At 41.9% G+C, this 15,559-nt stretch overlaps 1 protein-coding gene across 1 annotated transcript in view; it reads left to right on the top strand.

Annotated features, from left to right (window-relative positions):
• The window catches only part of LOC121003524 (zinc finger protein 585A-like), a 295,023-nt gene that overhangs the window by 78,415 nt on the left and 201,049 nt on the right, over positions 1–15,559 (top strand). Inside the window, exon 3 of the mRNA XM_040435422.1 lies at positions 14,682–15,297. Coding sequence (XP_040291356.1) covers positions 14,682–15,297 — 616 coding nt within the window. The remainder of the gene's footprint in view (positions 1–14,681; positions 15,298–15,559) is intronic.

Genomic DNA, 15,559 nt, shown 5'->3' on the forward strand with positions numbered 1-15,559 from the left:
GGTTCGCAGACATTTGGTGGCCACACCCACCAAGGAGACCTGGCTTTCAAGGAAACCCATGGGGGTATTCAGATGTGGAGGATGTAGGGCGTGTAATTTCATCTCTACAGCCAAAACTGTTACGTGCTCAGTTACTCACCGTATATATTCTATCAGGGATTTTGACAATTGTAAGACACGGGGGGGTGTATATTTGCCAATGTCCTTGCCCCCTGGATTACATTGGCAAAACAATCTGTGAACTTCGGAGAGTCTGTGAACACGTTAATGATGTTCTAAATAAGAAAGATACCTCAATTGCCGATCACGTCAATGATATACACTCGGGGGACCCGAATGTGCTGCATTTCTCTGTTTTGGAAACAATTCCTCCACTGCTTAGAAGGGGGGACTGGGATAGGAAAACCCTTCAAAAGGAGGTGGAATGGATCTACCGTTTCTGTTCCCAGTCCCCCAGGGGGCTTAATGAAAGACTGACCTTCAGTTGTTTCCTATAGCTGTGTTATTTTCTTTTCTGGACAATTAGCGCTGTATTTACTGTATATTTATCCCATTAGCGGCCATGGATACATGAAGTATTCCAAGTATGAATTAGGTAACGTTTATCTTGCTACCTTTTATATCAACATTCCTTGTGACTCCCAGTGCGTCACTATGGGTCACGCTATGGTAGTCCACCCTACTAATGTAGAAACTGCTGTGGGGGTTTATGTTAGGCTATTCAACACCTTTATGGGTGTATTGTCTTAACATATCTAATTTCTCCTGTCAGGTTGGTTTTATAATTATGGCTACATACACTTTTTATCCCCACTCTTTGAGTCAGTGGGTGTGCTCTCTATGCCTGTGTGCAAATAATAGAAGTGTCTGTTACCCATTTGTAGTATAGTCTTCCTTTAATGATTGTGAGCACTTCAGCAGTGGAACGCAACCTTAACCGGAAGTGCGGCTCTGTGCACTGATGAGCGTTCCATACAAAGAAAAACCACTGCGTTCCACTTTGGAACGCAACCGGAAATGCGGCTTTTGATCCCACTCACACATAACCATGTGTCCTGAATACTTTGACACTGGTGCGTTCCACCTTGGAACGCACACATAACAGGAAGTGCGACGTAATACACCTATTTTAGCGGGCCTCCTGAGCCACACCACAGGTCTGTAAATATCCTGGACCTCAGGTGGGGCTGGACACTGCCTAGCGGTACATCTAACTGTAAATACTTTGACCTTTTGTATTTTGGCATATACTAGGCATTTAACCCCCCAAGGTACTGACTGGGGTCTGCCTTTTTCTTTCTTTGTTTCAGGCTATACTTAATCTTCCTGACAGTGAGTCATCACCCACTACAGGTATTTTTGTTATCCACCAGCCCCACCTTTATCTTTACTCTCCCTTTTCTCCTCCTTTGTTGTACTAGAAGGAGGGGGGAGAGAGGTTGAATTTCCACTAGCCCATTTTTCTTAGCACCCGTCTTGAGTACCCCCTGATGAACCTAATAGACTGGGGGAAACACGTCGGGATGACAGGTTTGTTAGTAGAGATGGCCTTGCGGTTCGCCCGGCAGGCGTTTCGCGGCGAACTTTGCATGTTCGCGATTCGCCGAACATAAGAACATATGGAGATATTCGCGCCCGCCATATTCTTTTACGTTGTGAAGAACTTTGACCCATGACACATCCATCAGGTGGTACAGGACAGCCAATTGAGACATTTCAGCACATGGACATATCCCCTACCTTATAAATAAACCTGATCTGGCCGCCATTTTACATTCAGTGTTTTGCCAGTGTAAGGAGAGGTTGCTGTGTGCAGCAGGGACAGGCTGTTAGGGACGCCAAACGCTAGCTAATAGGTCCAAAAAAGTCCTTTTAAGGACTAGTATAGGTGTACTATCAATAGGTGTGATACACAGAGGGGTGCGATATACTTATAATATACTTTTATATGAGTCAAAAACACATAGATCTATATAGTGATCACCTGGAAGTCAGGGGCCTCGGGGCTAGGGGCTTACTAGGGCCATTTTTTTTATATAGGGTAAGGTTCCGGGCGGGGTTGCTCTTATCAGGGTGGGTGGCCTGTGGTTAGGCTATCAGGGCCAGAATAGCACCCCCCTTTAGGGCAATATCAGGGACAGTTCTTTGCCCACCCTGTCCTTCAATACCACATCATCATCTAGCCCAGGGATGGATGTTTTTTTGCTTTCCCTCCTGGATTTATCAATGTGCACTGGAACCCCCCGGATTGTGGTAGGACATATGGTTTCTGATTTGGTGCCACCGAGCACCTGATTTAGTGCCGCCGAGCACTTGTTATTGCCTACCACATCTATGCTTTTTGCTTAACTTTAATAATTAAATTTATTTTCATTTTGAGGGTTCTCTTTTCTATTCACATGTCCGCAAAATGGGTCCGCATCCATTCCGCAATTTTGCGGAATGGGTGCAGACCCATTCATTTTCAATGGGGCCGGAATGTGCTGTCCGCATCTGCATTTGCGGATCCGGACTTCCGCATCCGTGCTTCCGTTTCCGTTAAAAAATAGAGCATGTCCTATTCTTGTCCGCAATTGCAGACCAGATTAGGCATTTTCTTTTATAGTGCCGGCAATGTGTGGTCAGCAAATTGCGGATCTGCAAAACACTTACGGACGTGTGAATGAACCCTCATAGTAACATTATTAAAGGGCTGATGTCACCCCCCTGAAGTCATTTTTAATTTTTTAGCTACTTAAAATCCTTATACTGCGATTTAACAATATATAGTGCTCTTAGGCTGGTTTCACACGGGCGTTGCGGGAAAATGTGCGGGTGCGTTGCGGGAACACCCGCGATTTTTCCGCGCGAGTGCAAAACATTGTAATGCGTTTTGCATGCGCGTGAGAAAAATCGCGCATGTTTGGTACCCAAACCCGAACTTCTTCACAGAAGTTCGGGCTTGGGATCGGTGTTCTGTAGATTGTATTATTTTCCCTATAACATGGTTATAAGGGAAAATAATAGCATTCTGAATACAGAATGCAAAGTAAAACAGCGGGTGGAGGGGTTAAAAAAAAATTAATAATTTAACTCGCCTTAGTCCACTTGATCACGGCCCGGCATCTACTTCTGTCTCCTTTGTTGAATAGGACCTGTGGTGAGCATTAATTACAGGTAAAGGACCTTTGATGACGTCACTCCGGTCATCACATGATCCATCACCATGGTAAAAGATCATGTGACGTACCATGTGATGACCAGAGTGATGTCATCAAAGGTCCTGTAACTGTATTTAATGCTCACCACACCACAGGTTCTATTCAACAAAGGAGACACAAGGAGATGCCGGGCTACGCGATCAAGTGGACTAAGGTGAGTTAATTATTTTTTTTTTATTTAACCCCTCCAGCCCTATTTTACTTTGCATTCTGTATTCAGAATGCTATTATTTCCCCTTATAACCATGTTATAAGGGAAAATAATAATGATCGGGTCTCCATCCCGATCGTCTCCTAGCAACCGTGCGTGAAAATCGCACTTGCTTGCGGATGCTTGCGATTTTCACGCAACCCCATTCACTTCTATGGGGCCTGCGTTGCGTGAAAAATGCAGAATATAGAGCATGCTGCGATTTTCACGCAACGCATAAGTGATGCGTGAAAATCACCGCTCATCTGAACAGCCCCATAGAAATGAATGGGTCGGTATTCAGTGTGGGTGCAATGCGTTCAACTCGCGCATCGCATCCGCGCGGAATACTCGCCCGTGTGAAAGGGGCCATAATCTTTTTCGCTCAGTAGTTTCTTCAAAAAACGGACTTTTATAATATGTAAATTACCTCTCTACCAGCAATTAGGGCGGCTACTTGCTGGTAGCCGCCACATCCTCCTACCAAAAAGACGCCCCCTCCTCATGCTGATTGACAGGGCCAGCGAGCGCTCTCGTCCTCTGGCTGGCTCTGTCTGCGTTCTAAATCTCGCCGCCTGCGCCGTACCGGTCTTCAGTCGGCGCAGGAGCACTGAGAGGAGGACGCTCGCTCGGCCGCTCCTTCCTCAATGCGCCTGCGCCGATGACGTCACATCTACACCCGGCGCAGGCGCACTGAGGAAAGAGCAGCCAAGCGAGCGTCCTCCTATCAGTGCGCCTGCGCCGACTGAAGACCAGTACGGCGAAGGCGCGAGATTTAGAACGCAGACAGGGCCAGTCAGAGGACAAGAGTGCTCGCTGGCCCTGTCAATCAACATTAGGAGGGGGTGTCTTTTTGATAGGAGGATCTGGCTGCTACCAGCAAGTAGCCGCCCTACTTGCTGGTAGAGAGTTAATTTACATATTATAAAAGTCCGTTTGTTGAAGAAACTACTGAACGAAAAAGATTAAGAGCATTATATATTGATAAATCGCAGTATAAGGAATTTAAGTAGCCAAAAAATGAAAAATTACTTTAGGGGGGTGACAGCAGCCCTTTAAAGATTGCGTTTTATCTTTATGTATATTCTAATGGATTGCCTTCCGTGTACAATGTTATAATATACTTTCTATGTTATAAAGTATATTATAGTGCATTTGTATTGTGCGGCAGTTGTGTGCGGTTCTGCTGCGATACCGCAGGTATATAGAGGGACAAGCGTTATTGGAACAAATAATTTCTACTATTGTGGTATACCAGTCCCCCCCCAAAAAAACTGATTGAAGCGGGGTGTTATATGCCAATATACTTTCTTTATAGTGCATTTGCGCATGCGCGTATGCGAAAATTATATTGCCGATATTTCGCATTGAATAAAATAATGAGTGGAGATCGCAAATTTGAATAATACATCTGGTATGTCACTGTCCATGTTGTGGGACTATTTATGCACTTCTAGTAATTATTTCTTGGCTGCAAATATGAGCTGAAGGTTTTTCAGGTTCGCCTGCCGTTAAAATGAATGGGACCCGCCGCAAACTTGTGGTTCGCAAACATTTGATCGCGTTCGCTAACCGTTCCGGCAGCTGTTCGTCCATCACTATTTGTTAGTTACTGATCAGGACAGAGATTGACAAATTTCCTTGGAGATTAGGAGCCAGCTAAAAAAGTTAAGAGCCATTTTATTTATTTTTTAACCTTATAAAGCCTTATTTTCAGCGACAAAAATAACACCTCTTAAATTAACATATAAAGAAGTCCAGAACCAAACAACATGGGCATTAACAACATATACAGTGGCAGTGTACAGAACCGCACACACATATACAGTGGCAGTGTACAGTACCGCACACACATATACAGTGGCAGTGTACAGAACCGCACACACATATACAGCGGCAGTGTACAGAACCGTACACACATATACAGCGGCAGTGTACAGAATCGCACACACATATACAGTGGCAGTGTACAGTACCGCACACACATATACAGCGGCAGTGTACAGTACCGCACACACATATACAGCGGCAGTGTACAGTACCGCACACACATATACAGTGGCAGTGTACAGTACCGCACACACATATACAGTGGCAGTGTACAGTACCGCACACATACAGTGGCAGTGTACAGTACCGCACACATACAGTGGCAGTGTACAGAACCGCACACACATGTACAGTGGCAGTGTACAGTACCGCACACACATATACAGCGGCAGTGTACAGAATCGCACACACATATACAGTGGCAGTGTACGGTACCGCACACACACATACAGTGGCAGTGTACGGTACCGCACACATACAGTGGCAGTGTACTGTACCGCACACATACAGTGGCAGTGTACAGTACCGCACACACATATACAGTGGCAGTGTACAGTACCGCACACACATATACAGCGGCAGTGTACAGAATCGCACACACATATACAGTGGCAGTGTACAGTACCGCACACACATATACAGTGGCAGTGTACAGTACCGCACACACATATACAGTGGCAGTGTACAGAATCGCACACACATATACAGTGGCAGTGTACAGTACCGCACACACATATACAGTGGCAGTGTACAGTACCGCACACATACAGTGGCAGTGTACAGTACCGCACACATACAGTGGCAGTGTACAGTACCGCACACATACAGTGGCAGTGTACAGTACCGCACACATACAGTGGCAGTGTACAGTACCGCACACATACAGTGGCAGTGTACAGTACCGCACACATACAGTGGCAGTGTACAGTACCGCACACATACAGTGGCAGTGTACAGTACCGCACACATACAGTGGCAGTGTACAGTACCGCACACATACAGTGGCAGTGTACAGTACCGCACACATACAGCGGCAGTGTACAGAATCGCACACACATATACAGTGGCAGTGTACAGTACCGCACACACATATACAGCGGCAGTGTACAGAATCGCACACACATATACAGTGGCAGTGTACAGTACCGCACACACATATACAGCGGCAGTGTACAGAATCGCACACACATATACAGTGGCAGTGTACAGTACCGCACACACATATACAGCGGCAGTGTACAGAATCGCACACACATATACAGTGGCAGTGTACAGTACCGCACACACATATACAGTGGCAGTGTACAGTACCGCACACACATATACAGCGGCAGTGTACAGAATCGCACACACATATACAGTGGCAGTGTACAGTACCGCACACACATATACAGCGGCAGTGTACAGAATCGCACACACATATACAGTGGCAGTGTACAGAATCGCACACACATATACAGCGGCAGTGTACAGAATCGCACACACATATACAGTGGCAGTGTACAGTACCGCACACACATATACAGTGGCAGTGTACAGTACCGCCCACACATATACAGTGGCAGTGTACAGAATCGCACACACATATACAGTGGCAGTGTACAGTACCGCACACACATATACAGTGGCAGTGTACAGAATCGCACACATATACAGTGGCAGTGTACAGAGTAGAGTTGTTGCGATACCAAATTTTTGATTTGATTTAGATACCATAAAAAAGTATTGCGATATTCGATACCATGCGAAAAAGTAAACAAAAAAGCCACGTGCATTTTGCATTTTAAAAAAATGGCGAATCGCGCAGTTTTATTTATTTTTTTTCTGTTCCGGCGTTCACCGCATAGATTTTTTTTATATTTCAATAATTTGGACTTTTCTGACGTGGCGATATGTGATATGTTTATTTATTTATTTTTTATATACTTTTATATGTGAAATTGCGAAAGAAGGTGATTTATGTTTAATATTTTGGTAGGTTTATTTTTTTATTTTTTTTTACACTTTTTATTTAATAACTATTTCCCCCTTAGGGGCCAGAACCTGGGATCTTTTAATCCCTTGTCCTATTCACCCTAATAGAGCTCTATTATGGTGAATAGGACCTCACACTGTCCCTGCTGCTCTGTGCTTTGTTCACACAGTAGCAGGGAGCTGACTATGGCAGCCAGGGCTTCAGTAGCGTCCTGGCTGCCATGGTAACCGATCGGAGCCCCAGGATTACACTGCTGGGGCTCCGATCAGAAGCTGCCACTGCCACCAATGAAGAGGAGTGCCGCACCTGAGGGGTTAACTGCCGCTGATCGCAGCTCCCTGTCAGAGGGAGGGTGCAGACTATGCGATTCTGCTGCCGACACCTGCCTCCTGTATTATGTGTTAAAGATGACCTTATATGGGTCCAGAATTTAAGTGGCAGGCTACATAGAGTGGAGCCCAGGGATGTCCCAGCACTTACTATTATTCCTGGGCGCCACTCCGTTCGCCCGCATTGCCCCATTACTGTCTCCTGCTCCACATGCTAATTTCTATCAGAGTAATGGGGAGGAGAAATCTGCTTCTCTCCTGGGCGTTCCTTCTCCCTGCACTGCGCTGCGATTGGACAGCGCTACAGCCAGGGAGAAGGAACGCCCACATGATGCGGACCCACTGCGTCCTACCTACCTCCTCCACTCCCCCGATGCCACCCTGTCTACCCCGCTCTCTGCCCGCGGGTCACTCCTTCCCTGCCAGACTGTCCGAGAAGTCCACGTAGAGGTGGCGGAGTGCCGGGAGCACCCTGGATTACTGGGGGGCAGCCATGTGAGGGCAAATACCCAGGCACCAGGACAAAATTCCTGATCGCCATGGCGACCTGGCGCCTAGGATTTGTCAAGCCCTGAATTAGGACTATCTAGGGTAATCCAGGGAAGGCACGGGGACGGAGGGTCAGCACCTTTAGGTGATGCTTTCGGGCTGAAGGCCAATCAGGATCTCAATAGGGAAAGTGGTGTTCCCAAACAATTGTTTTCCTCACATAACCTATCCCCAGGCCCCTCTTTTTATCTTGAATACAGTGTTTTGTGCATTAATTGACCAGTAGGGTGATTTTAAGGATATCAATAAAATGTTAAGATTTTAGGGTTCTAAGGTTTTTCTTCTATGTGTTTTTTCTAATTTGATGGGACTCAGTTATTCATTTAGTATCTGAATCAGCTTTTTGTCTTACTTACTTCATCACCTTGCCCTCCCAGCATTATTGCTTAGGAACGCATGTGACATCATCCCACTGAGAGTGTAGGTCCTTTAGCACCAAATGAAGAGCGACTTTTCTCTACATGTGCAAATTGATGAGAGGAGTGATTTTTTTCCCCCATAAAACAAAATCCTGCACATTCTTAACATTATTATTACTGATGGGGGCCACCCTGGGGAACATTATTACTAACTGGGGCCACTATGGGGGACATGATGTATACTGCAGGGATTGCTAATTAAATTTCAAAAAGCAAATAAAAATCATCTAAATCATCCTCAAATAATGGGCATTAAAAATGAATGCAAAACGTCCACATGACCATGAAAAACTGAGCGTGTCCGTTTTATATGGCCTTTTTTTCACGTGTGAATGTAGCCTTAAGAGGTCATACAAAAAAGTCTCACCACTGAACACCAGATATTTGTCTGCTGCTGGGAGGAGCATGATGTGCTCAGTATTACTTTAACTTTATTCACAGTATAGGAGCTTTACTGATGTAAAGGGGACACTAAGGGATAGCACTACTGCAGGGGGCATAACTACTGTGCGGGGGCACTTAGGGGGCATAACTACTGTTTGGAGACCTCAAGTAGACATTCTATTGAGTGGGAGCACTTAGGGAGCATCAGTACTGTGAAGAGGGCACTAAAGGGGAAATCCACTGTGAAAGGGACACTGAGAGGACATAACTATTGTGTGGGGCACTAAGAGGGGATTTGTCGCCTCTTGTCCAGTGCTAGGAAATGTTTTATTTTTAGATCTTTTAACCCCTTAAGGACCCTGCCATATTTGACCTTAAGGACCCGGCCATTTTTTTGCAAATCTGACATGTCACTTTATGTGGTGATAACTTTAAAACGCTTTTACTTATCCAGGCCATTCTGGGATTGTTTTCTCGTCACGTATTGTACTTCATGACAGTGGAAAAATTGAGTAAAAAAATAAATAAAATATTTATAAAAAGAATCCAAATTTACCAAAAATATTAGAAAAATTTACAAATTTCTATTTCTCTACTTTTATAATAGATAGTAATACCTGCAAAAATAGTTATTACTTTACATTCCCCATATGTCTACTTTATGTTTGGATCAATTTGTGAATGCCATTTTAATTTTTGGGGACGTTAGAAGGCTTAGAAGTTTAGAAGCAAATCTTAAAATTTTTCTGAAAATGTCTAAAACCCACTTTTTAGGACCAGTTCAGGTCTGAAGTGACTTTGTGAGGCTTACATAATAGAAACCACCAAAAAATGACCCCATTTTACAATCTACACCCCTCAAGGTATTCAAAACTGATTTTACAAAGTTTGTTAACCCTTTTTTAGGTGTTCCACAAGAATTAATGGAAAATAGAGATAACATTTTAAAATTTCACTTTTTTGGCAGATTTTCCATTTGAATCCATTTTTTCCAGTTACAAAGCAAGGGTAAACAGCCAAACAAAACTCAATATTTATAGCCCTGATTATGTCGTTTACAGAAACACCCCATATGTGGTCGTAAACTGCTGTACGGGCACACAGCATTGCGCAGAAGGAAAGGAACGCCATATGTTTTTTTTTTAAATCAGATTTCACTGGGATAATTTTAAGCTGCCATGTCGCATTTGAAGACCCCCTGATGCACTCCTAGAGTAGAAACTCCAAAAAAGTGACCCCATTTTAGAAACTACACCCCTTAAGGTATACAAAACTGAATTTACAAATTTTGTTAACCCTTTAGGTGTTCCACAAGAATTAATGGAAAATAAAGATGAAATTTCAGAATTTCACTTTTTTGGCAGATTTTCCATTTTAATCAATGTTTTCCAGTTACAAAGCAAGGGTAAACAGCCAAACAAACTCAATATTTATGGCCCTGATTCTGTAGTTTACAGAAACCCCCCATATGTGGTCGTAAACTGCTGTACGGGCACATGGCAGGGTGCAGAATGAAAGGAATGCCATATGGTTTTTGGAAGGCAGATTTTGCTGGACTGGTTTTTTGACACCATGTCCCATTTGAAGCCCCCCTGATGCACCCCTAGAGTAGAAACTCCAAAAAGGTGACCCCATTTTGGAAACTACGGGATAAAGTGGCAGTTTTGTTGGTACTATTTTAGGGTACATATGATTTTTGGTTGCTCTATATTACACTTTTTGTGAGGCTAGGTAACAAGAAATAGCTGTTTTGGCACGTTTTTTATTTTTTGTTATTTACAACATTCATCTGACAGGTTAGATCATGTGGTATTTTTATAGAGCAGGTTGTCCCGGACGCGACAATACCAAATATGATTTTTTAGTGTCTCCACATTCTGAAAGCCGTAGTTTTATTTATTTTTTTGGCGACTGTCTTGTGTAGGGGCTCATTTTTTTCGGGATGAGATGTCAGTTTGGTACTATTATAGGGTGCATATGACTTTTTTATCGCTTGCTATTACACTTTTTGTGGCGTAAGGTGACAAAAAATGGCTTCTGTTACACTTTTTTTTTACGGTATTCACCTTAGGTCATGTGATATTTTTATAGAGCAGGTTATTACGGACGCGGCGATACCTAATATGTCAACTTTTTTTTATTAATGTAAGTTTTACAAAATTATTTAATTTTTGAAACAAAAAAAACCCATTTTTTTGTGTCTCATAGAAACATAGAATGTGTCGACAGATAAGAACCATTTGGCCCATCTAGTCTGCCCAATATACTGAGTACTATGAATTGCCCCTGTCCCGATCCTATATGAAGGATGGCCGTATGCCTATCCCATGATTGCTTAAACTCCTTTACTGTATTTGCAGCTACCACTTCTGTAGGAAGGCTATTCCATGCATCCACTACTCTCTCAGTAAAGTAATACTTCCTGATATTACTTTTAAACCTTTGCCCCTCTAATTTAAAACTATGTCCTTGTAGCAGTTTTTCTTTTTTTAAATATTCCCTCCTCTTTTACCTTGTTGATTCCCTTTGTGTATTTAAAAGTTTCTATCATATCCCCTCTGTCTCGTCTTTCTTCCAAGCTTTACATGTTAAGGTCCTTTTAATCTTTCCTGGTACGTTTTATCCTGCAATCCATGTACTAGTTTAGTAGCTCTTCTCTGAACTCTCTCCAAAGTATCAATATCCTTCTGGAGATATGGTCTCCAGTACTGAGCACAATACTCCAAATGAGGTCTCACTAGTGCTCTGTAGAGCGGCATGAGCACCTCCCTCTTTCTACTGGTAATGCCTCTCCCTATACACCCAAGCATTCTTCTAGAATTTCCTGCTGCTCTATGACATTGTCTCCCTACCTTTAAGCCTTCTGAAATAATGACCTCTAAATCCCTTTCCTCAGATACTGAGGTTAGGACTGTATCACAGATTTTATATTCTGCTCTTGGGTTTTTTACGCCCCAGGTGCATTATCTTGCACTTATCAACATTAAATTTTAGTTGCCAGATTTTTTACCATTCCTCTAGATCCTAGTCCTCTAAATCCTTTTCCATTTGGTGTATCCCTGCAGGAACATCAACCCTGTTACAAATAGCAATCAGCAAAAAGACACACCTTACCATCGAGGCCTTCTGCAATTTTGCTGATAAAGATATTAAACAATATGGGTCCCAGAACAGATCCCTGAGGTACCCCACTGGTAACAAGACCATGGTCTGACTATACTCTATTGACTACAACCCTCTGCTCTCTGTCCCTCAGCCACTGCCTAATCCATTCAACAATATGGGAGTTCAAGCACAAAGACTGCAATTTATTGATAAGCCTTCTATGGGGGACAGTATCAAAAGCCTTACTAAAGTCTAGATAAGCAGTGTCTACTATTTTAGTCACGCCATCTATTATTTTAGTCACGCAATCAAAAAAATCAATAAGATTAGTTTGACATGATCTCCCTGAAGTAAACCCATGCTGTTTTTCATCTTTCAATCCATGGGATTTTAGATGTTCCACAATCCTCTCCTTAAGTATGGTTTCCATTAATTTCTCCACTATTGATGTCAGGCTTACAGGCCTATAGTTGCCCAATTCCTCCCTACTACCTTTCTTGTGAATGGGCACAACATTTGCTAATTTCCAATCTTCTGGGATGACTCCTGTCACCAGTGATTTGTTAAATAAATCTGTTAATGGTTTTGCTAGTTCACCGCTAAGCTCTTTTAATAGCTTTGGGTGTATCCCATCATACCCCTGTGACTTATTTGTATTCATTTTAGACAGCTGACTTAGAACCTCTTCCTCTGTAAAGACACATGGATCAAAAGATTCATTAGTCTTCCTTCCTAACTGAGGTCCTTTTCCTTCATTTTCCTTTGTAAAAACAGATCAGAAGTATTCATTGAGGCAGTCAGCTAGTTTTTTATCTTCTTCCATATACCTTCCTTATTTTGTTTTTAATTTGTTAATTCCTTGCTTTAGTTTCCTTTTTTCATTTATGTATCTGAAGAATGTCTTATCGCCTTTTTTCACTAACTGAGCTAATTTCTCTTCTGCCTGTGCTTTAGAAGCTCCTATAACTTGTTTTGCCTCTCTCTGCCTAATCTTATAAATTTGCCTGTCATCCTCATTTTGTTTTGTTTTTTATAATTACTAAATGCTATCTTTTAGTTTTTTAATGATTTTGGCCACTTCTGTTGAGTACCACAGTGGTCTCTTCCTTTTTTTGCTTTTACTGACAAGCCTAATGCAATTATCTGTTGCCTTCAATAGTGCCACTGTGGTGTGAGTCACTGTACTTATAGTAAACAACACTGACTGGTGATCACTAGATCCCAAGCTTTCCCCTACAGTAATATCAGATACCAAATTCCCATTTGTGAATACTAAATCTAAAATGGCCTCCTTCCGGGTTGGCTCCTCAACTACTTGCTGTAGAGATAATCCAAGTAGGGAATTTAGAATATCTGTACTCCTGGCAGAACTAGCTATTTTGGTTTTCCAGTCTACATCAGGAAGATTAAAGTCTCCCATAATTATAACTTCCCCTTTCAATGTCATTTTAGCTATCTCCTCAACTAGATCATCTCTAATTCTTTGACTTAGCTAGGTGGTCAATATATCACACCTACACGAGTTACCTTATGATTATCAAGCTGCAAGGTAACCCAAACTGACTCTAAATTGGTCTCGCTAACTTGTATTAAATTAGATTTTATGCTATCTTTCACATACAGGGCCACCCCTCCCCTTTCTTGCCTTCTCTGTCTTTTCTATATAGAGAGAACCCTGGTATTATATCCCAGTCATTACTCCCATTGAACCATGTCTCAGTAACAGCCACTAAATCTATATTCAATATATATATTCTATATAAATCTATATTCTCAGATGCTGTTATAGACTCAAGTTCATTGATCTTATTCTCCATAGTCTGAGAGCCATAGTCTTTTCAGTTTTTGGGCGATTATCTTAGGTAGAGTATGATTTTTGCGGAATGAGATGACTGTTTGGCACTATTTTGGGGTGCGTATGACTTCTTGATCGCTTGCCATTACACTTTTTGTGATGTAAGGTGACAAAAAATGCCTGTCTTTTTTTTTTTTTATACTGTTTTTATTTCATTTTTTTTACGGTGTTCACCTGAGGGTTTACGTCATGTGATATTTCTATAGAGTAGGTTCTTACGGACGTGGCGATAGCTAATATGTATACTTTTTTTATTTACTTAAGTTTTACACATTTTTTTTACTTGAAACTTTTACTTTTTTGGGGTGAAAACTTTATTTTTTCAACTTTTTTTCACTTAACTTTTTGTCCCACTTTGGGGCTTCAACTTTTGGGGATCTGATCTGGGTCTGTTTGGCCACCACTGTTTTAGTCAGTTGATATTCTAATTGTGTGCCATGTCTTATACTTTCTGTGGATTTTTATATGGAAAAGTTATAAAACTTCAATACAATTTTAATGTTTTTTATCAATAATAAAATGTGTTTTGTTCTTGGCAGATGACTGTACCAGGAACTTAGAGAAACATCTGGTATCTTCAGATTTTGAAGTAGATGATTGTGGTATCACACGAGAAACATTTGAAGAGCATGCCAATATGCAAGATATATCCTCATCCAATCATAGCAACAATGCATCATTTGATTCTTTTAAACAGATCCGATTTTCTGATTCATCACAGACTGTAACACAGAATAAAAGTCACAGAAGAGGTGCTAAACATCAAACCGCTCACGTAAAAAAGAAGCCATTTTCATGTTCAGAATGTGGAAAATGGTTTCGATTTAAATCAGCTCTTGTTGTACATCAGAGAAATCACACAGGGGAGAAGCCATTTTCATGTTCAGAATGTGGGAAATGTTTTAACCGTAAATCAGATCTTGTTGTACATCAGAGAATTCACACAGGGGAGAAGCCATTTTCATGTTCAGAATGTGGGAAATGTTTTAAGAGTAAATCAGGTCTTGATAGACATCAGAGAATTCACACAGGGGAGAAGCCATTTTCATGTTCAGATTGTGGGAAATGTTTTTACCGTAAATCAGATGTTGTTATACATCAGAGAATTCACACAGGGGAGAAGCCATTTTCATGTTCAGAATGTGGGAAATGTTTTAACCAGAAATCAGATCTTGTTATACATCAGAGAATTCACACAGGGGAGAAGCCATTTTCATGTTCAGAATGTGGGAAATGTTTTAACCGTAAATCATATCTTGTTATACATCAGAGAATTCACACAGTGGAGAAGCTATTTTCATGTTCAGAATGTGGGAAATGTTTTAAGATGAAATCAGAATTTGTTATACATCAGAGAAGTCACAAAGGGGAGAAGCCATTTTCATGTTCAGAATGTGGAAAATGTTTTAACCGTAAATCAGCTCTTGTTATACATCAAAGAATTCACACAGGAGAGAAGCCATTTTCATATTCAGAATGTGATATATGTTTCAACCATAAAATATCTTGTTAATCATAAAAAAAAAACATATAAGAGAAGCCATCTTCATGCTTAGCCCGTTTAGTGACCTCCTCCTTTATGTCATTTTATGGTGGTCACTAACTGGCTTTAGTCCTTCAAATACTCCTTTTTACAAATACTCCTTGTTACCAGAGGTAGCCGAGGGCTTGGAGCGATGATTGGGACCGCTGTGAGAGCTCCCCAAACAAACATAGTATCCTG

The sequence above is a fragment of the Bufo bufo genome, chromosome 6 (assembly GCF_905171765.1).
Source record: "Bufo bufo chromosome 6, aBufBuf1.1, whole genome shotgun sequence".
Classification (NCBI taxonomy): domain Eukaryota; kingdom Metazoa; phylum Chordata; class Amphibia; order Anura; family Bufonidae; genus Bufo; species Bufo bufo.